The sequence below is a fragment of the Peromyscus eremicus genome, chromosome 17 (assembly GCF_949786415.1).
Source record: "Peromyscus eremicus chromosome 17, PerEre_H2_v1, whole genome shotgun sequence".
Classification (NCBI taxonomy): domain Eukaryota; kingdom Metazoa; phylum Chordata; class Mammalia; order Rodentia; family Cricetidae; genus Peromyscus; species Peromyscus eremicus.
In genome coordinates, this window is record NC_081433.1 from 56,275,029 (window position 1) to 56,295,108 (window position 20,080).

General features: G+C 44.3%; 1 protein-coding gene across 6 annotated transcripts in view; it reads left to right on the forward strand.

Moving 5' to 3' along the window:
- Positions 1-17,052, forward strand: part of Ints10 (integrator complex subunit 10) — a 29,729-nt gene extending 12,677 nt beyond the window's left edge. The window contains exons 8-19 of one of the 6 annotated variants that reach the window (XM_059244343.1): positions 56-225; positions 1,055-1,188; positions 3,240-3,393; positions 4,517-4,599; positions 5,711-5,863; positions 6,408-6,516; positions 8,675-8,754; positions 10,140-10,302; positions 11,471-11,564; positions 13,527-13,604; positions 14,395-14,472; positions 16,632-17,052. In XM_059244343.1, coding sequence (XP_059100326.1) covers positions 56-225; positions 1,055-1,188; positions 3,240-3,393; positions 4,517-4,599; positions 5,711-5,863; positions 6,408-6,516; positions 8,675-8,754; positions 10,140-10,302; positions 11,471-11,564; positions 13,527-13,604; positions 14,395-14,472; positions 16,632-16,788 — 1,453 coding nt within the window. In that variant the 3' untranslated portion in view covers positions 16,789-17,052. The other 5 variants (XM_059244344.1, XM_059244339.1, XM_059244340.1 and 2 more) reach the window with 5 other exon arrangements.
- The last annotated feature ends 3,028 nt before the right edge of the window (positions 17,053-20,080 follow it).

A 20,080-nucleotide genomic window follows, 5' to 3' on the forward strand; every position in this document is an offset into this window, starting at 1 on the left:
TCCTTTCATCGTTTTGCTGACAGGCAGTCAGGTGAATTTTGTCCCCTCCCCTCAGAAGCTGTAGCGACCTACTGCACCGAATGAAGGAGCTCAGCAGGTACATGAGCAGCTTCGACAGCGAAGCTCACGCCAACTACAAGAACCAGGTGCTCTACTCCACGATGCTGGTCTTCTTCAAGAGTGCGTTCCAGTACATCAGCAGCATACAGCCATCTCTCTTCCAAGGTTAGCGCACAGTCTTGTATAAAACTCAGATTATTAGTTTAGTGCGGATAAGAAGGAGACAAAAGTATTTCATAATATTCAACTTTCACCATTGCTGTGGGATTAAAAAGTTGTAGGGTGGTACCAGGGTGCTTTGTCATTGATAATTTAATTTGGTTTGGATTGGTTAAGTTTTTATGTGACTATTTCTCACTAGGAACTCCTGTATTAAGACCTATAGTGGTCATACAAAATTAAATAGGGATACTGAATGCCTCTGTTTGAAAAGGAAATCAACACTTTGGAGGATGAGAAGGGAGGATAAGGAGTTCAGGAACAGCCTTGGCTACATGTTAAGTTTGAGACCAGGCCTGGGATACACATGAGACCCTCTCAAAAAAAACCAGAAACACAAAATCAAGGGAAAAATCCTAAAGTGTAGATTTTATGAAGACAGCACAGTAGACAAAGATTTAAATAAGCTCTGTGTTATATGCATTGTGTGCTGACTTAGGGTTTTCGTGTGTTCTGCTTTTGTTTGAAGCATGTAGTGTTCATGATCATGTTATATCTCGTCATTGTTTAAACACTTACAGATACATAAGAACAAATGCAAAGGAACAGTTGTCCATTTTCAACACGGAAAGGGTGGCTTTATAAACGATTCAGTAGATCTTCATCTGGCCATTCTCCCCATGTGTGTATATGCTCTTGTTTACCTAGTCAGGGTCACACTGGGCATGTATTTTATGAGCTTTATTTTCATGTGACACTGTACCTACCTCCTGCTCATATTCACTACTCTTTCTCTTACTTCATTTTTAATGTTCATGTGTCCTTCTTTGTGTAGGTCCTAACGCCCCAAGCCAGGTTCCACTAGTTCTTCTGGAAGATGTAGCCAATGTGTATGGTGATGTAGAAATTGATCGCAGTAAACACATACACAAGAAGAGGAAGCTAGCTGAGGGAAGAGAAAAAACCATGGTAACCCTTTCCACTTAATTACTAACAGATTGTGTATGTCATTTACCAGAGATGAATCTTGGTAAAATGTGATTTTAGAGCTAAAATAGTAAAACTTATCAGGTGACAGTATAGTAAAGTGTAAGTTAGTTGCCTCCGTGGGGGCAGCTTGGCACCCTTCTTTCTCCCTGGTTCATTTGATGGTGTCTGGAGACATTTTTGATTGTCACAGCTGTGGGTCTGTGAGGAGGGATTGATAATTGCCATCTGGTGGGTAGAGGCCAGGACAGGGCCAAACATCATACACCATACAGAACAGCCGAGCAGCCCAGGAGTGTCAAGGTCTATGAACCCTGTTTTGAGTTCCTTAACCATGTTTTGACTGATTGGTATTGAATAAATTTACAAAACCACCTGGAAACTGTTGGCTGGAGTAGGATGCTGTGATGGATGTTGGCCTCAGGATGGAAAGGGCAGCCTGGTCACCCCACAAGATACAGAAAGGCTTTCGTCAACTTTAGAAGAGGTCTCCGCTCAGCCCCACTGAAGAGCTCATATCCTGTGCCTAGGAGCTGACCGACTGGTGGTCCTCTCCTCTTAGGCGCACACATGTGTGTTCCCTCCAGTTCTGACTGCTCCATCAGAGCCTCCTCTCAGAGCTTCAGTGTTCATGTGTGTTTCAAGATGGAGTTCTCAAACTTTTGCAAGCTGTTGGGAATGCCATACTGTCTTCCCCGAAAACTGGGGTTCTTTGATACATGTCTGACCTAATTTGGAAGCAGAACTGTTTTTCATAAGTTGCAACACTAATGAACTCGCCATTTACAATAGTAAATAGGGTATTAGTTCACCACTGCTTGCTGTGAGCCAGAACTGTGATAAACTAGGATGTCCAGCGGATTGTGTGTGTGTTGCTCTTGAGGTGGACGAGTGTGGTAGGGTAGATTCTCCAGGTACAAGAGGCTGCAGGAGGTCTGAAGGCAGGGAGGAAGGCTGGTAGAAAGGAGGCGCCTGGGTCTGAAGAGATGGTGCAGTGGTTAATAGCACTTGCTGCTCTTCCAGAGGACCCGAGTTCAGTTCCCACCACCCACATCAGGAGAACATCTGTAACTCTAGCCCTGGGGAACTCAACACTTCTGTCACCTAAGAGCACCTGCACCCACTAGCACATATACATAATTATACACTTATACATAATTAGAAATAGTGAAAATCTTTATGTATTTAATTTTAAAGAAAGGAGGCATCCAAGGCAGAGTGTCCTGTGAGATCAGTGGGGGGCGGGGGGGGAGGGGATGCTTCACTGAAACCTCTGAGCACACTGCAGTGACCTCAGTGTGGTAAAAGCGAGGGACGATTTCACTGGGGCTAGTGACATGGCAGAATGACTGATTGTCAGTGACCTGTTTGACCTTGACTGTTGGGGCAGCATCTCTAGACATACCCAGTGACATACAAAGCAGTGGCCTTTCTCTGCAGCTCTCGTTGGCTGTGTATGACATGAAGTGAAGAGTAGAAGTCTGTACTGTGAAACACGGAGGGCATTCCAGATCACACCTCAGCAGCATAGCTGAAGGTGGGGTGGGTGTGGCCCCGGACAGGTGCGTGCAGAGCAAAAGGGGCACTCACGGGGGGCAGCTGCTTCTGTGTCTTAGGGACCTCGGACTTGTGTTTATCTACTGTGTGGCAGACTGCTGTGAGGAACCAAAGTAATGAATGTCACATAGTAAGGAAATGAGAAACCAAAGTGAGTGCATCTCACACAATATCTCTCAGTGTAAAAAATCTGTTTTGATTTGACTTTGATTAAAATGATGTGTTTTGAACTTGTAAGAAACCAGCAAACTTAATTTTAAAGGTACAAATTGACAGCATGAGAATGTCAAGATGAAAATCATATATTGATCATTGGAGATCAATGTTAAATAGGAAAAGCTGTGTACATGTAATACTCTTTGATATAAAAGCTATAGGAGACAGAGTTCTTCTATAGAAGACAATGACCGAGTGCTTCAGTCTGTGATGGCATTTATCACCTTCAATGATCCATGCTTTTCCCGTCCCACAAGCAGAGTTCAGATGATGAGGAATGTTCAGCAAAAGGAAGAAATCGGCACATTGTTGTCAGTAAAGCTGAGCTCAGCAACTCCATCGAAGTGCTGGAGAGCTTCAAACTGGCCAGGGAGAGCTGGGAGTTGCTCTATTCCCTGGAGTTCCTTGACAAAGGTGAGCACGTGCTCGTCGTTGACACTGTTTAATCATGTAAAATCAACTCTGAAAGATCAGTGTGATCTTTGAAATGTCAGCTCTCGTGGCTTGTTGAATCAGGCCGAGCCATCACGTGTTTTATAGGATTCTCTTTTGATGAGGAAGCCTATCAATTAACCATTCATCTCTGAGCTGCTCCTAGACCATCAGTGTTGGGGCAGCGTGGGAAGGACGCTGCTTGCTCTTTCTCCTGTGTTTGTACCGCCCCTTTCTTTTTCTTCCTCTTTCTCCTTCCCTCAAGCTGCCTGTGTTCTGCAGAAGGCAGTGTGGCTTTTGTCTGCCACCAGCTCTGTTGCCTTGGAAATGGAGAAAGCCTCTTTTCTTTTTTGAGACAGGATCTCAATATGTAGCTCTGGCTGGCCTGGAACTTGCTATGTAGACCAGGCTGGCCTAGAACTCAGAGACCCTCCTGAGTCTGCCTCCCAAGTGCTGGGATCAGCAGTGTGCATCACCTCGCCCACACCTGGCTGCTCCCTTCTGAATGAGGACATAAATGATTCATGTGCCTGCTTTCTAGGACTCACTCCCTCTTGCTAACCAATCATCTTTGCTTTCCTGTGGAATCAGGGCCCATTAGTTTCCTGTTAGGCAGTGAGCATGCATCCTTTGGCCTCCTGTCACATGGCCAGACAGCCCCTGGTCGGGTGTGCTATATTATCTTTTCTAAGGGAGTGTAGCCTCAGTTTCTTTTGTTGTATTTATTGTGGATATGTATGGGACTATTTTGGAAGAACTTTTCTTTAGTCATAAATCGACCTTTTTAAAAACGGTAAATGGGCAGCTGGGACAACCTAAGACATTGTCTTAAAAAAACAAAACAAGATACATGGAGTAACGCATGGAAAGTGTAGTTCTTGGTATATAGTACATGCTTACAAATGTCGGTGTATAAAAATCCTTCTCGTGGGCTGCTGGGATGGCTCAGTGAGTAAAGGCTCTTGCCCACGGGCCCACTGCCTACCAGAACGCCTAGAGCCTCGGCGAAGGTCACCATCCGTCTCTTTTTAATGTGTGCGTTTTTCCCTTCGTTGCCTCTGAGTTCACCAGTTTGGAGTGAATTTACTTTCAAATTCTCACACAGAATTTACAAGAATTTGTTTGGCTTGGAAGACGGACACATGGCTGTGGCTAAGAATCTTCCTCACAGATATGATCATCTACCAGGTACTGTGACAGGCATTTCCAGCCGCTGTGTCTGTGCAGGGTGGGATTGTTGCAAACTGGTCTTAGCATAAGAAGCGTTGTGCTCCATGGGGGCTAGTCCACCACCTATCCACATCTTGGAGTATTCTGTGGTTGTGAGATTAAGGTCCACTTTCATCCTGTCTCACTTTCTTGGTGACTTTCAGTGTGTCCAGTCATGTTCCTGCTTTTCCCTGTGTATAGAAGTAAAACCCCACACACCCCTGTTTATCTCTACCCTCTTGCACATTAAAGATAGCATAAATACGTCTCAGTTTTCGTAATTAATATTTTCCACTTTAAGTTACAATACAGAATATTAGGTTTCCTAGGGCATTTCAATATAATTTGCTTTGGTTGATCCTGCACATCCACCAGCCCTCTTTTGTGCTCTCCCACCTCCAGCAGTCTCTGCCTCTGTCATCATAAACTTCTGTTACCTGCCGGGCGGTGGTGGCGCACGCCTTTAATCCCAGCACTCGGGAGGCAGAGCCAGGCGGATCTCTGTGAGTTCGAGGCCAGCCTGGGCTACCAAGTGAGTTCCAGGAAAGGCGCAAAGCTACACAGAGAAACCCTGTCTCGAAAAACCAAAAAAAAAAGTCTGTTACCCTCCCTTCCCCAACTCTCCTTTCCTTCCTCACTTGTGGTCCCCTTTCTCGTCTCATGACGTCTGCCTACAGTTGTACCCACATAGAAACATTCGAGCTCAGATCCACATGTGAGAGAGCGTGTAGTGTCTGTCTGTCTGTCTGTCTGTCTGTCTGAGTAGGGGGCTGCCTACAACAGCAGCATTCCTTCAGTAGAATGAAGACCTCTGGATCCTCCTTCCCTCTGCTCCGCTGCCCTCCGGCATGCGCACTGTTCTGTAGCTGCCAGAATGGGGAGAGCAGATAGTTGCTACCAAGATGCAGACAGGGACAGCGGGCTGCTTCTGCCCTTCACAAGTACCGAGCTGGTTCTATAGAAATGGGATATCTAAAGTGTCAGAGATTCTGTGCTGTGCTGTGTGTGTGTGTGTGTGTGTGTGTGTGTGTGTGTGTGTGTGTGTATTTAATGTCAATCTTTTCCATCTTTGCCTTTGTGTCTTTCCAAGGGTCAATATAAGAAGGCAATAGCCAGTCTGCATCACTTAGCAGCTCTCCAAGGATCCCTTTCTCAGCCACAGATCACAGGACAGGGGACGTTAGAACACCAGAGGGCGCTCATCCAGCTGGCAACCTGTCACTTTGCACTGGGGGAGTATAGAGTGAGTACTAGGTGGTTCACATGCATTCTCAAAGGCTGCATGGCACCCTGGGATATCTCTTTCCTGTAGTGATTTTTCAAGTCAATGCACGCTTCCTTGATTGACCTTACCACTTGGATCTGTTACTTAATTTGCTGCTGAAAAACACAATGATCTTGTTTTACTTAATGTTTCTGTAGCGTAACTTCCCTGAAATTGGGCATCAGTACTATTTCCTTATTCTTCCCTTTTTTGAGACAAGGTCTCATGTATCCCAGACTGTCTTTGAATTTGCTGTGTGGTTTGAGATAGGCACTGTGTATGTTTATTAGTGTATACAAATTCGTGGTATTTTCTAACTGTGAAGAATAAATAGGTTTTTGTTCCCTCTTTCTCATAGACTTAATCTGACTGTGCCTTTCCCTGTGGTCACTGTTGAGTGCTCAGCGATGGTCATAATGGTCATAGGAATACAGCCCTCTGTGCAGACACACTGTCTGCTTCTCTGCTGTAGACAGCTGCCGTTCAGAGCTTCACGTTAGTCCTGTGGTCTTCTCTCCTGTAGATGACATGTGAGAAGGTTCTGGACCTGATGTGCTACATGGTGCTACCCATACAAGATGGAGGGAAATCTCAGGAAGAGCCCTCCAAAGTGAAGCCCAAGTTTAGAAAAGGTACCATGAAGTCTTGTTCTTTGTCACAGAAGTTTTAGGACCTGTGGCTAAGATGTCACAGTTCCTAGTGAGGTCATACCACTGTGCGCTGTGGAAAACTACTCCCTCTCCAGGCTGTGTTCCTAAGTAAATCTGCATCTTTTCCAAACCCTGAGTTCCACTTCATGAGTTTGTTGTCTCTGAAGAACATCTTCCCTGTTTTGCCTAGCACTAGGGAAACAAGGGACTAATTAATCAGCATGACCCCATGTCACCATATTCCCCTGGGGCCATTTTGAGCTTCACCTGATTCCACATTGCTTGGAAAAACTAATGCATAGCGAATAATCTAAATTTCCACCTAAGATTTAGAAATAGATATGCAAATTAAATATGAAGCAAGCTAGTAGGAGAGAGAAATAATAATAATTAGAGCAGAATCAACACAATAGGGAAAATGAGTAAAAATCAAAGGTTATTTCTGTGAAAATATGTATAAAATGGATAAAATCCTAATGAACTTGATCCAGAAGATGGTGGCCACAAATTTCAAGATCAGGAATGAAAAGGTAATACCATAACAAATCTTGGTTACGTCAAAAGGACAATAAGAGAACAACTTTATGTCAAGAATTTTAAAAAATTAGATGCAGTGGGAAAATTTTTGATAAGCACAACTTATAAAAAAAGACAAAATGAAATAGAAATCTTTTATTATAACAAAAGGATATTAAATTTGGTATAAAAAAAGAAAAACAAAAACAGGCACAGACTGCAGAAAGTGCAGTTGTTGAGCAGTGGTCCTGAGTGAGGGCGAAGGAGCACACCATTCCTGTGCTTCTGAAAGTGAGTAAATGCTAGAAGTCAGCATTGTCCGGAAGAGCAAGCGAGCACCCCATTACCCGGCTGTGCGTCCTCCCCAGCCACTACCTTTCCAGACTGGGCCTTTGCCCCCTGGGTCCTGACTTCCAAACAGAAATGTTCTTTTTGATGAAATGGAATATTCTAGTACTTAAGGTACGAAGGATAGATACTGAAAGTAAATGAACGTTTCATTTTAGATGTACAATGTGTTAAGGGGGATCCGTATAGAAAGGCATTGATTTCTTGCTACTTCTTGCCTCTGCCGAGAGGAAGATTTAAGATACAAAGAGCACAGGCCATGTGGAAAAAGATTGACATCTGAGTTTAGAAGTCATTGCTTAAAGTTTTTCCTACAAGTACACATGAAGTCATGTGTAAACATGTTTGATAAAACATTGTGTTTAAAGTGAAAAATCAGAAATCTCATGAACCAGCTTTTGTGTGTGCTTATGTATGCGTGTGTGTGTGTGTGTGTGTGTGTGTGTAAACAGTAAAATACCATGTAATCTTGGAAATTCCTTGTCTAGCGTTTCATGTATTTTTGACAAACCTGAAACTCAGAAGGCGGAGTACAAAAGTCAGTTAGCAGAAGATACATCCGTTATGGCACCATTTGACATAGTAGACTGAAAGCATGCCGAACATTTCTGTGTGGTGTCTGTAAATACAGACACCTGTGCCAGTAGCCTGCAGACTGCACAGGAGTGACCATCACCACTCAGAATTGTGTCTGTCCGGGGCAGGAGAAGAGGATGACATCAGGACACTATAAGGATCTTCTACTGGTTTTGTGATAATTTGTGTTAAAATCTTTAAAAATTAAAACCAGATGTTAGCATTTTGTAAAACTGAGGGACAGGGCTGGAGAGATAGCTCAGCGTCTTGCAGATGATCTGGGTTAGGTTCCCAACACCCACATGGCAGCTTATAATCATCTGTAACTCCAGCTCCAGGGGATCTAAGACCCTCTTACCTCTACAGGTGCTGCACATGTGATGCCCATGTATACATGCAAGCTAGCTATGTATACACACACAGAAGCTGAGTGACAAGCACATTGGGTTTGTGAGATTCCCTCTATGTAATATTCTACATACTTGAAATATTGTGTAATAATTATTTAGTAGGGTAGGAAAGAAAATTGAGAAATGAAATCTAGAGACCAAAAACCAGTGTCCTCATCACCAATATAATTGTCTGCTGGGTCACGAGTTCTGTAACTTGTTTATCTTCCTGAGGAAGCAAGCGAAACATTTGTTTGTCAAAGCTGTTCTCGTTGATGGTAACAGTCACTAACAGTCTGGCCTTCTGTTAGGTTTGGATCTGAAGCTTCTGCCCTGTACCAGTAAGGCTATTATGCCGTACTGCCTGCACTTGATGCTAGCATGCTTTAAGGTGAGCTTAAAATGGGAGCAGCAGGAAGCACATTCCCTCTGAAATATCTCCTGTTGAGATGGCATGACTTAAGAGCTTTGTTCACAACTGTTTTGTAATTTACCAAGCAGGTGGGAAAATTTTGTGGGCTAGGAATTAACAAGTGTTCTTTTGGTTTTGGGTTTTTTGTTTGTTTGTTTGTTGTTTGTTTGATTGTTTTTTAGTTCAACTGCACTAGGCAAAGGTGAATAGAAAAGAAGACCCATCCTTGAGAAGAATATGGGTAGTAAGTAGTAGGGAGGACAGACAAATTCCCTTGCCTGTTATGGCTGGTGTACAGTAAAAAATTTTTGACATTGTGTAGATCAGAATGTATTAGCTACAGAAGAAGGCAATATAAATATTGGGGTTGTAAATGTCTGAGGAATTAATTCTTTTAGACATGAGGGTCAGCACCAGCAAAGGCCCAGTAGCACGGGGAAGCTTCCGAGACTCTTGAAGACACCGCAAGCCTTGGCTGCAGTGGAGTCGAGTAGAGTAGAGGGGTGGGCTTGTCGCTGTTTCATAGGCTTGTGTGCAACAGGTAACAGTGCTGGGTTCCGCTTTATGCAATGGTCCCACAGTAACCTGAGCGCTAGAGCTGCTGGCATTGAAGAAGAAGCCATCTGAAGTGTGGGTTTGTGCAGCTGTCCTAGCAAACAGACCTTTAGCCTTTCCTGTAGTTCACACCTATTGCTTGCTGTCTTTCCTTCCCAGCACCATCTTCTCAAGCCCCTCTGTTATGGCTTCTTGCCCATCTTTCTACTCACAGTTGTTCCCTAAAAGATATCACTAATAGGGTTAGAAGATGGCTCAGTTGGTAGGGTGCTTATCCAGCACCCACGAGCCCTGGGTTCAATTCCCAGGATGGCATAAACTGGGCATGGTGATACATACCTATAATCCCAGCACTTGGGAGGTAGGGGTAGGAAGATCAGAAGATCAAGAATATCCTCAGCTATCTAACAAATGTAGGGCCAGCCTATGATTCATGAGACCCTGTCTCTGATGAATAGAACAGAAAAAAAAATAATAATAACAAGAAGTACCTATTTATTCTCTTCACTGTGTAGGAATACTCAACTTTATCCCTGATTCTCAAACTCAAAAACCCCCAGCTCACCTATTCATGTCCATCTCTGGTTTAAAGACTTGTCAGCCTCATGTGCCGAGCCCTCAGAGAGAACCTGGGGCTTCCTTAGAATCCACCCTCCTTAGAAGGGTATGGTGTTCACCAACAGTTCTGTTGTCTTAATAGTAATGATTTATAGAATATCCTGACATGTGCAGCCCCTCTTTGGAAGTGATAGTTGGTATGCCCTAGATTTCCTAGATTTATTTCTTGTATATACAATTTTCTCTTACAGCTGAGAGCTTTTACGGACAACAGAGATGACATGGCGCTGGGCCATGTGATTGTACTTCTCCAGCAGGAGTGGCCGCGGGGAGAGAGCCTTTTCCTGAAAGCCATCAGTAAGATTTGCCAGCAAGGAAATTTCCAGTATGAGAACTTCTTCAGCTATGTTACAAGTATCCTTTCTCTGGATGAAGCACAATCCCTTCTGAAGGTTTAGCACGAGTGCATCCTACAGGATGAACCATTCTCAGTAGAGATACTGCTTTTCCTGTTTGTGGGGAGAGGAGGAGGACTGAGCACTAGAAACGGAGCTGTGGCGGTTGCTTTGTGAAAGTCAGTGACGTTTCCAAGAGTTCAAGGAATCAGGGCTGTCGTTCACTTCTAGCTGACTTCCAAGAAGGCAGCCTAGAAGCTTCCAGTTAGAAGAGCCTACAAGTTCTTGCCAAGCCCAGAGCAGTTGGTTCAGCACAGACTACCATAGTTCCTTGGCCTTTGTCTATGGAAAGAGTGTCCCCTGTGGCCTCTCCTTGGACAGAGGCTGCCCCTGGGGTCAGTTCTTAGTGCTGGGCCTGTGCCATCAGGTTATGCTAATGAGGTTAGCTGCCAGAGGTTATGCTAAGGGGGCAGGGGTGCTTTGTGAGTTGGGCAGCACCTGACTTCACATGTTTGTAAGGGGCAGACCACCTTTGAATTGAGGGTACACCCCAGTTGGATGGCTTTCATTTCATTGCCTCTCATAATACATCTTCTCAGTTTTCAGGATTTATGTACTATATATATCCCAGTGCCTGAGCAGTGATTTTTTTTTTAAGGTTAATGAAAGTTATAAAACTTTCCCCCAGAAGGATGCATCATCTGACATTTCATATGGAATTTTCTGAGTTCTCAGACACTACCTTTCTTGAAGCATCTGAAAGACCTTATGTGCTGGGTCTGAAGAAATAATCTTTCTTTTTATGACTCATATCCTGTCAGCCAGACCATCCTCCCCACTCCTACTATCTCTGATTTCTTACTAAGAAATTTCTCTTACGGCCATGTAGAATCTGTTTAACTATCTCCGTAGGAAAACCATGTGCTGATGCTTTTCAGTCTGATGGGCCTGGAGATTGATGCCACTGAGTTACACAGCCAGCCCCGCTGTGTGACTGGCGGAACTCGTGCAAAGAGTTCTTTTTACAGGGCAGGTTGGTTAATGTAATGATCAGTCCCTGGTTCAAGAACTGACCGGTTGTTAGTTGGAGGGCAATAGGCAGGTCCTTCATCTGCTGAGAGCCTGTTTCCTCACCTGGGAGAACGGGGCAACTTGTTACATGTTGATTGACCTGAATGTGGCCGAAGACATTGATATGCTGGAGGAATTCGCTTATTTAAGAACCCAGGAAGGAGGGAAGATTCACCTGGAATTACTCCCGAATCAAGGAATGCTGATCAAGTAAGCAGATGCTCCTTTGTTGCTCGAAGCTGTATGCTCCCCTTTCATGTGCTTGCATGATTTCTTTGTAAATTTCTGTCCCTTTCAGAAATTTAATGGAAAGGAATCCAAACCTGGTCTCTGTTTTAGAAGGGCTACTTGATTCGAGGTGTCTTTTAAAAACTTAGCTACATTTCTGGAAAAAAATGTTGCTTAAATTGGGATATTTTTGTTACTTTTGAAATCCTTATTAGAAAATTTTCTATATGCCTTTTCCTTTCCAAAATTTAGTATTCATTTCTGGCTAGGCATAAAGAGATTTTAATTGAAAGCAGCCATGCTTAACGTTGTACTGGATTGGGGGAAAGTACAGGTTTTGTTTAGAACTCTGTCCTAAGACCTTCTAAGCTTCCTCGTGGCTTATGTAGCACAAAGTGAATTAGCTGGTTCTAGTGCCTCTAAAACATACCTGCCCCCCAAAATGATTGTGGACGTGCTTAGTTCCAAGTGTGCCCCTAGCCCGTAGGACACCGCAGAAACCCCGGGTTGTCTCAAATGGAAGTACCAAGTTAGCGACCATTCATGATTTTTAAATAGCTCATAAATCTTGCTTCTATCCTCAGTCCTCATTGCAGTTTGGTTCATGGAGCCTCTCTCCTGTGAGTGCCATGTGCAGTTTGTACACTTCCTTCTTCGCTTCCTGCGTAGTCAGTGTGTCTGTAAGTCAGTGTCAGAGTTAGGCCAAGAGACTGAACCCAGAGCAGGAAGAGTGCATTGCTGAGACTGGAAATCTTCTCGGTCATCCCTCAGTTTTGGCAGAAGCAAGTTTTTTAGTTTTTAAAAGCCATAGCCCTTACTTTGCTCTGCCTGTGTAGACTCATAGGGGTGTTGGAGGAGCAAGGTAAGAAATGCTTATATTGGATTTCTGTAACTCAGGAATTTGGCCCATGGTGAGCATTCCTTCCTTATTATGACTTAGCAAGAGTAGGGCCCAGTAGAGTCTGCCCTAAAGAACACAAGATCCCCTCCCTATCTTCTAAGTGATATTGCTTGTCTTAGACATTTCCAATAAGGAACTAAGGTGGTGTTTAGGAGCATCAGAGGCCCTTTATAGACTGCTTAGGATGTCCTAGACACTGTCCTCTCCCCTTCTCCATCGACTACTTTGACTATGAACCAAAGTCATGGAGAATAGTAACTGCATGCTTCCAAGTGTGGTTAACCATGTGTGAGAATAGATTGCTTCTATATATGGAAACCCATGTAAACTGTTTTCTATAGGACCCGCTGGGTCCCAAAATTGATTATATAAACATATCTTTAAGAAAGCTTTTTAGTTCATTAAAAGCTGACCATTCAAATTGTCATAATATATATGGTCTTAGAGTCAAAGTCTTTCAACAGAGGAATCCGTCTGCAGAGGATTGCCGCATGACTTACAGAATGCTTAGCTGTCTGTGGCAGTATAAGGGACGCATCTACAGTCCTCAGCAGTTGAATCTCTGGTTTCAGTGTAACTAGGCCTTTCTTCTTTGTCCATATTTTCTTAAGTTGAATAGTGTTAACTTGCTCATGGTCCCTAGGACTTGGAATTTAAAATGAGGACCTATCACTTGCCCAGATAATGGCACTGGAAGAGGTTGCTTGTCCAAGCAGGCATCCGTCCTGCTTTCCAGGGCTCTCCCACCTTGATCAACCTAACTTGAACTTTCTGTAGAAGATAAGCCTCCTAAAAAACCATGGTTGATTCAGCTTGGAAAAAGGATTAGGGATTGTTAACTAGTGACCTGACCTTGTAGGAATGTTCTCTGTGAGGGTCTCACCATGGATTTGAATCTGTATTTCAGATAACCTCTATCTAAATGACGCCAAGAGAATCAAACTGCGTAAGACAGAGATTTGACTGACTGAGGTGTGATTAGACTCTTGAATAAAACTATCTATATTCCTTTTCCCTTTGGGTTCCAAACAAATTCTCTGAAGCCATTGCAGACCTTTTGGGTGGTCCCTCCAGAGGAGTAGCAGAGATGTTGGGAGCAGTGTACCTCTCCTCCCCTTGGGGTAAGGTTGTCAGACCGTCCTAGTTGTACCATCTCGGATGCGAGCAGGTACAGTACAACACGGCACCTGGTGCCAGGCCGGAAGGAGACAGAAGGTCTTCGCTTGTTCGCTAGATATGTTGTTCTGACGTGTGTTCATTAGAGAACTGTTTCCATGCTGATAGCCGCAGAACCATAGTTGCACTAGACTGGATCAAAATGGAAAAAAATCTCTGGGCATTACCGGCTAATATACTAAATCTTCGTTACAGAATTCTGCAAAACCATGGCTCCCAGCCTTGTTTTCCCCCAAAATCTCCAACACCCTTTCTTTATCGAAAACATTGCCAGCCCTTTTGAGTCCTCTTTGAAGGGCCTCTCAGTTTGGGGCTTCAGTCCTGCTAAGGTGGCTAGCCAGTGTCCCCAGGTGTGTTTCTGGGACCGGCGTGGGCAGGAGAAGAGTGAGTGAAGCAGGCTGGATTTTGAGTCCTATCTTCTCAGATGTTACCCCTCCCCACTACCATCTCGTCTCCATCTTCCTCACTGATGCCTTTATACTCCAAATCACAAGTGGGAAGAGCTCTGGGACCAGGAGCCAAGATGCCTCTAGACTGGCACCAGCAGCGGGTGCGGTGGGGCCCTCAGCTTCTCCCAGTCCCCCTGAAGACACAGCACGGCCAGGGCCTTGTGGAGGTTCAAGTTTCTGTACAGTCTGCTTTCCAGTCTTGTGTATCCTCTCCGGAGTGTTGTTTTTGCAGTGCAGGGTGAGCTGGTGTGGGTGTTTGAATGCTGCTGTTTGCTGTTTTTTAAAGGCCTTCTAGCCCTCCCATGGGGTTACTGCAGCAGGAATTCTTACCTGTGCTTCAGCCCAGCATACAGACTGCTGACAGGTACCAAGTGGAAAAACACCTGCTCATAGTGTGCTGTTTGTCAACATGCTTTCCCGCCCATGGTTTTCAGCTCGTTGTCCCTCGGTGCTCTTTTTCATGCTTTATTTATTTGTTTTTAATTTGTTCTGCATTCCTTGGCAAACCATCTGGTTGTAAATATTGTAACATTTTTAATTTTTTTCCATGAGTTGCCAGTGTGTTTGTGTTGAATTTAAAAATCATTATGGATCTGGGGGGAAGAAACAAGTTTGCTAAAACTGAATTAGACTAAGTGAATATTAGAGGAAGTGCTAAGCTGCGATTCTTTTGGGATAAAATTCAGGGTTTGGGGTCACGAATATTTAAATACGTTGACATACATGTACCACAAGTAAACTTTTATTGTGGATTTCCATATTAATGATCAGGACTTTTTTGCTCTAAACAGACATTCACACAGCTTTCCCTGCCTTAAAGCAGGCTCCTTTGTTTCAGACCTTACCTTCTGAATTGGCAATATTTAATGAGCTAAAATGATGCCATTTTATTTAGCTAGATTCTCCTGTTCTTAAACCACAAGAGCTATCTACAGTCATGTGCCACTTACACCAGGGACACACATGTCATGCACTGTGCTATTGCATGGACATCATAGTGTGCATTTACTCAAACCTATCTGCTACGTACCCAGGCTGTAGGGGACCAGTGCAGTCCATCATTGTGTGTGGAACATGACTGTCATTGACATCATCCAGACCTGCATAGAGGAGACTCTGATGCATATATAATTGAGTTGTGCATCTGTGAATGTACAGAAACAATCCTCTGGCAAGCAGAGTATAACATTTAACTGTCTTTAGTAGTATTAGGGGAGAATTTGTCCTCTGAAATATGGCCTGCAGTTGCATGTAACTTGTACTTGGTCCAGTCTTGGGTTGCAGCCCGGGAACCCAGAATAGCAGTATCTCAAGTCAACATAAAGCAGTGTGCATCTATCTGTGCCCAGCAGCACCCAGCCCGTCAGCCTCACTGACACCTGACTGAATTAACCAGCCAGACTTAAAGCGTCCACGTAGAGCTGTGTTTTCTCAGGTCCCTGCTGGCTTCCTACAGCCTTTTACAGTGGCTGTGGGCTGTTACACAGTGTTCTGTGTTCACTAGTCCAAAAGAAGATGTCATGTGACATCTTTTACTACTGCACTGCAGTGTAGTGATTCCTGATCACTTTGTACATAATAATGTGTGTTAGAAACAGAAGCATTTAGGGTGATAGCCACAGCCTCTGTTTTCTCACTACATGAAAACCTTGGGACTTGCAGGAGAGTTAGGGGGTGGGGGTGGGGAACAGAGGTGGGTTTTGTTTGTCTAAAACTGTTACATTACCAAACTAGCAGCCAAAATTCCTCTGTTTGTGGTTGAGTCCACTGAGTTTCGCTGGACTTTTCTTTTCCTCTGTTCATTTTGTTGTCCTCACTCTATGGGGTTCTGTTTGTCCTTTCTGTCCTAACGCACGGCTCTTGGGGCCCAGTTAGACACCTCTTGGCTTTTGCTCCCACTAACCCACCCACAGACTAGCAAGCACCTCGACAACTCTACTCTTCTGTGACACAGTTCTGTGTCAGGGTCCCAGGTTCCCCTGCTTTTTCTACAGTAGTCTGGATGGACACAGCACTCATGGGTCTGCCCTGCCCTAGCTCCATGGGGATAGGCCTAACTCAGGACCCCAGCAGTTGTGTGGAAGCCTGAGCTTTTCTGGACCCAGGCCCTGCCAGAGAGCTCCTTCGTGGCTGGGACATGCTGGGTCCCTCTTCCTACTGTTGCCTCTCTGTGGTCTGTGGCCTGGTCTCCAGCACGGTGAGGCTAGTCAGGATGGAACCTAAAGCAACCCAGGGCACTGAATTGTGTGAGCTTCAGGAGTTCAGAGGTGAAGCAGGTGACATTTCACTGACCATTGGCTGTGTAAAATGACCCAGTCTAGGGCAGGAAAGATATCTGCGTAGTGTTGAGACCGAGAAGAATGGACAGGAGTGGTTATCTGGTTGCAGCTTTTCTTTTTAAATGTGGTTTAAATGTGTGACTACACTTAGCTGTGAGGCAGGTTGATTCCTACCCAGGTAACAGTAGGCCTTGCTGCTGCTTCTAACCGTGGTCTCTCTCTGTTTCCCTGTCGCTGACCTCAGGCACCACACAGTCACTCGAGGCATCACCAAAGGCGTGAAGGAGGACTTCCGCCTGGCCATGGAGCGCCAGGTCTCCCGCTGTGGTGAGAACCTGATGGTGGTCCTGCATCGCTTCTGCATTAATGAGAAGATCTTGCTCCTTCAGACCCTGACGTGAGAGACCTTTGGCCGCCCTCAGCTCAGCTGTGTGACCCGAAGACACAGCTGTGACAAGTGCTGCCTGACCAGGACTGATGAAGAAGGAAAACACCAAGTTCTAACTTCCTGGGTTGCTTAGAAGTCCATCTCAAGGGTGTGGGAAGTTAGTTCTATTTTTAAGAGTTCAGGTTTTTTAATTTGTATAAAACAAGAATCAATCCATTTTGTAAATAAAAATCCTAAAATTTGAAGTTTAAAAAAAAAACTTTTTTCTAGTTTCAAATAGGGTACATTTGTCTTCTATTTTTCTAAGCATACAGCAAGGGGGCAGAAATCCAATACAACTGAATGGAGGAATGCATTTTATTATATACACAACCGACAATGTCTCCCATGACCTCAGGTGTGTTTTCATTGCTACACTTCGGTAAGTATTACATACAAGATAACATTTGACCTTTCGTTTTATGCAAAACTGAACTTGAGCCTGTCCTGTGCCTGCTGACAGTCCACTAAAGGTATGGTGCTCCAGAGTCTCTGAAAAGCTAGGCCAGGAAATAGGGGAGAAGAGCAAAGGTGTGGGGCTCTGCTGAGGCCTCAGGAAGTCACTGTGGCCCAGTGGGCCCTCCTGGCCCTTCGGAGCCAGACAACACTGCTTGGCAGTCACCTGTACCCCTGCCTTGCCCTGGATGTGCAAACAGAGAGACAGACAGACAAACAGACACACACCCCCCCTCATATCCAGAATTACGTTTCCTGGGTGCTGTATAATGCCACAGAGTAGGTGGTTTTACAGGTGTTTTCTTTTTTTTTTTCTTTTTTTTTTCTTTTTTTTTTTTTTTTTTTTGGTTTTCTGAGACAGGGTTACTCTGTGTAGCTTTGCGCCTTTCCTGGAACTCACTTGGTAGCCCAGGCTGGCCTTGAACTCACAGAGATCCTCCTGGCTCTGCCTCCTGAGTGCTGGGATTAAAGGCATGCGCCACCACTGCCCAGTGCAGGTGTTTTCTAAAAACGACAAGCTACTGAGGCATAAGGGATTTTCTTGCTAAATCAGCTATCATGATTTGAATAGTGTCACCTAAAGATCATTCATTATGTTCACACTGGTCCTAACTCTGTGTTAATTTAGTGTTTCATACAGTTAAAGGTGATTGTTCATAGACTGTCAGTAGAGGTTTCTATTTTTTATTTCATTTAACTATTTCCTGTTGAAAAGCCTTTATGGGTCCCAGCAAGTACCTTTAAAATATAGTAATCTGGGAGAAAAATAAAGCGATTTCGTGATTTGAGTATCATTGTCCATACTCCACTAATAAAAAGAATAAAAAGGAATGAAAAAATGGATAAAAAAGGACCACAGTCACGCAGTAGTTTGTATTTAAAGTTACATTCCTAATGGGATGCCAAGTTAAGATCTGAGCGACATTTCAAGGTCACCTTGAGCACAGTGGAGAGTCTTTCCTTTTGTCAAGGGGCAACCTCGTGGTAAGTTACCCCTGAGAAAACTGACTGATGAAGAAGGATATGACAGTTCTTTATTTAATCAGAACTCAAAGTCAACCAGCCAGCTGCCCAGAGACTTGCTTGTCAAGGAAGGTCGTGCCAGGCCTCCAAGAGCCTGAGTTAACTTCTTAGGGCACAGTCAGTAACCACATGTTGTGGCCCAGTGTCTGTCCTGGGGTTCTGTTGCCATGCTTTGTAATGCTGCTTAGCCCAGTATGGCAGAAAGTTATGTCATCAATTCAATACAGCATTGACTCCTTAGAGTTCTTGTTTGTTTTCTTGTTAAATTTGGAACTCAAGATAATACTAAACAGAGTACCTCAATGGTTTTAAGCAAAAGTAGAAGGAATAGGGTCTGGATGGCCTTTCCCACAGCCTGACCCTACTTCCCTTCCAATCTAAGCCCTGAAGTGGCTTTTTGCCTGAAATACACTTCTGTGACTCAGGATACTGTGAGTGGCTCTTTCCAGGGAACTGGAACCTGAGGTAAGGGTCATGCTGGAGCTGAGATCAGTTCACCACAAATTGGGTGAAAATTAACTTTGATAGGCCAAGCTGTAGAAGCGGCTGTTAGCTTTTTTAATGTCTTAGAGTCTCATTGGTCAGTTATTAATTTAATCATCATAAATAGTACTAACATTTGCTAGCTCTATTCTAGGCTTTATGCTGTGTATCTCACATATATTTTTCTCAGGACAAAACTGAAGCGGGTTTAATAAGTGAGTGAGGACCTGTGACTTAGGTTCTGTCTCCGCACTGCGGTCACGGGACTTGGGACCTGTGCTTGATTCGTGTTTCTGGTGTGGGAATGAGACCCGGCCATTCTGTTGCCTTCTCTGAGAGCTCCCCATGCTGGTGTTGTATTGTACTTTGGGAATAGCTGTCTAAGAGAAGAGGAGAGACTAAGGATGCTGTCTGTACCTACAGAGCTTGACAAGTGGGAGACCACCATTAGGTCCCTGAGACTAAAAGCCTGAGTCAATGATATTTAGAGATGAAACGCGAAAGAAGAGCGGAGGGAGGTGTTGATGAGGCCTTCCAGAGACAGGACCTGCTAAATAGACCCGGAAAGATGAAGTTGACTTTATTGGATTGAGAAGTATCAAATCCTGTTGTATGCTCGTAGAAAGAACACATTCAGGTACATAGAGGTTATTATTAGACCTGGAAAGATGAAGTTGACTTTATTGGATTGAGAAGTATCAAATCCTCTTGTATGCTTGTAGAAAGAAGGCATTCAGGCACATAGAGGTATAATAACAAACACACAAAGGGCTGGGGACCTAACTTAGTGGTGGAATCTTGCTTAGCATCTTCAAAAGCCCTGGCTTTGATTCCTAGCACTGCGGAAAAGGTGAGTGTGATCAATGCAAGTTACATACGTGTACAGAGATGGTGGAAGAGATCCTTTTAGTTGTGCTGTTGATGCGTCCTTATGAACAAGACGGGCTCCATTCCTACGTTCACCGAGTTAACAGCTCATGGTCATTGCGTCTCCGTAGACTCAAAGTTCTAATCTTGGCCTCCCCCAACCCCTTTTTCTTTCTGACTTTAGCTTCTGTGGTGGCCCAGAGCTCATCCCCGTCAGAGGGAACCAGTAGCTGACTCACATCTTCGTGAAAGCGGCTTCATTTCTGCCTCTCCAGAGATGATTGACCATCTGCTTGTCATGGTGAAATTCCAGTGCCCTGATGGGGAGTTCTCCAAACAGATGGCAGCTCCATGTGTCTGCTATAGTCATACCACATCGATCGAATCCAGCAGAATGGTCCTCACCCCACTTTCAATCTCCCTTTTTTATCCCGTCC